Raw genomic sequence first — 1,358 nt, forward strand, 5'->3', positions numbered from 1 at the left:
CCCGTCACCTCCGCGATGTCCTCGGGGGTCTGGCCCAGGCTGGCGAAGACGTCCTTGGAGTTCCTCAGGTAGAGGTTGGTGAAGATGTCGGCTGTCTCAGGGTCTGTCCGCGAGTAGTCGGCATGTTTGGCTTCCTCGTACACCTTCGCCTCGAACTCCGTCGTCACCGGCCCCGGCTCCACCAGGCTGATCCTGCCCGAGGATGGGGCGCTGGGGACCCCAGCACCCCCCAAACCCCCCTGCCCCAGGGGGCTGTGGTGGCCACCAGCCCCCAGCACTCACGCCACGTTGAAGCGCAGCGCCTGGACCACCAGGCTCTCACAGAAACCCTCCACCGCAAATTTGGAGGCCGCGTAGACGTCGTTGAAGACGATGCCTGGATGGGTGGGGGGGGTCTCAGTCAGGCCCTGGGGAGGGGGACTGGTCCCACCAGGGCACCCCATCCCCCCCTACCCTGCAGGCCCATGATGCTGCTGATGACCACGATGTGGCCCCCGCGGCGCCGTTTCATGTCGGGCAGGACCTCCTTGACCAGGCGGACGAGGCCGAAGAAGTTGGTGTCCATTAGGCTCTGCATGGCTGCCAGGCTCTGGCACTCCAGGGGCCCCGCCATGCCCACCCCAGCGTTGCTGACTGTGGGGACGGGGCATCAGTGGGGCGTCCCCCGCACGGGGAGGGGGCCCATGCCCCATGCTCAGAGGGTCCCCAGTGCACAGAGGGTCCCTGGTGCAGGAAGTCCCTGGCATGGAGGGTCCCTGGTATGGGGTGTCCCTGGTGCACAGGGTGTCCCTGGCATGGAGGGTCCCCAGTGCATGGGGTCCCTGGTGCATGGGGGTGTCCCTGGCATGGAGGGTCCTTGGTATGGGGTGTCCCTGGTGCATGGGGGTGTCCCTGGCATGGAGGGTCCCTTGTACGGGGTGTCCCTGGTGCACAGGGTGTCCCTGGCATGGAGGGTCCCCAGTGCATGGGGCCCTTGGTGCATGGGGGTGACCCTGGCATGGAGGGTCCCCAGCGCTGGGTGCACAGGGGGTCCCCAGCATGGGACATGCTTGGCATGGACCCTCCCCAGTGCACGGGGCACCCCTGGTGCATGGAGGGTCCCTGGCCCAGGGTGCCCCTGGTGCACGGGGTGTCCCCAAGCATGGAGGGTCCCCAGCATGGGGCTCCCTGGCGCAGGGCACCATGGGGACACAGTGGGAGGGGGGGTCCTGGGGCTCACCCAGGACATCGACGTGGCGCCCGGGGATGCTGTCGAGGCAGGCACGGATGGAGCCCTCGTCGCAGACGTCCAGCTGCTTGATCTCCAGCGTCCGGCCCAGCGCCGACCCCGCCGCCGCCGCCAGCCCCCCGCCCCTGCC

The 1,358-nt window shown here is 68.8% G+C and overlaps 1 protein-coding gene across 1 annotated transcript in view; it reads right to left on the reverse strand.

Annotated features, from left to right (window-relative positions):
• The window catches only part of LOC104129604 (retinol dehydrogenase 8), a gene marked incomplete at its 3' end in the record, with an annotated part of 3,351 nt that overhangs the window by 791 nt on the left and 1,202 nt on the right, over positions 1-1,358 (reverse strand). Inside the window, exons 2-5 of the mRNA XM_009642559.1 lie at positions 1,220-1,353; positions 454-633; positions 283-376; positions 9-192 (exon numbers count right to left, since the gene is read on the reverse strand). Of these exons, the coding sequence (XP_009640854.1) occupies positions 9-192; positions 283-376; positions 454-633; positions 1,220-1,353 (592 nt within the window). The remainder of the gene's footprint in view (positions 1-8; positions 193-282; positions 377-453; positions 634-1,219; positions 1,354-1,358) is intronic.

This window comes from Egretta garzetta, unplaced genomic scaffold (genome assembly GCF_000687185.1).
Source record: "Egretta garzetta isolate BGI_Z169 unplaced genomic scaffold, ASM68718v1 scaffold867, whole genome shotgun sequence".
Taxonomy (NCBI): domain Eukaryota; kingdom Metazoa; phylum Chordata; class Aves; order Pelecaniformes; family Ardeidae; genus Egretta; species Egretta garzetta.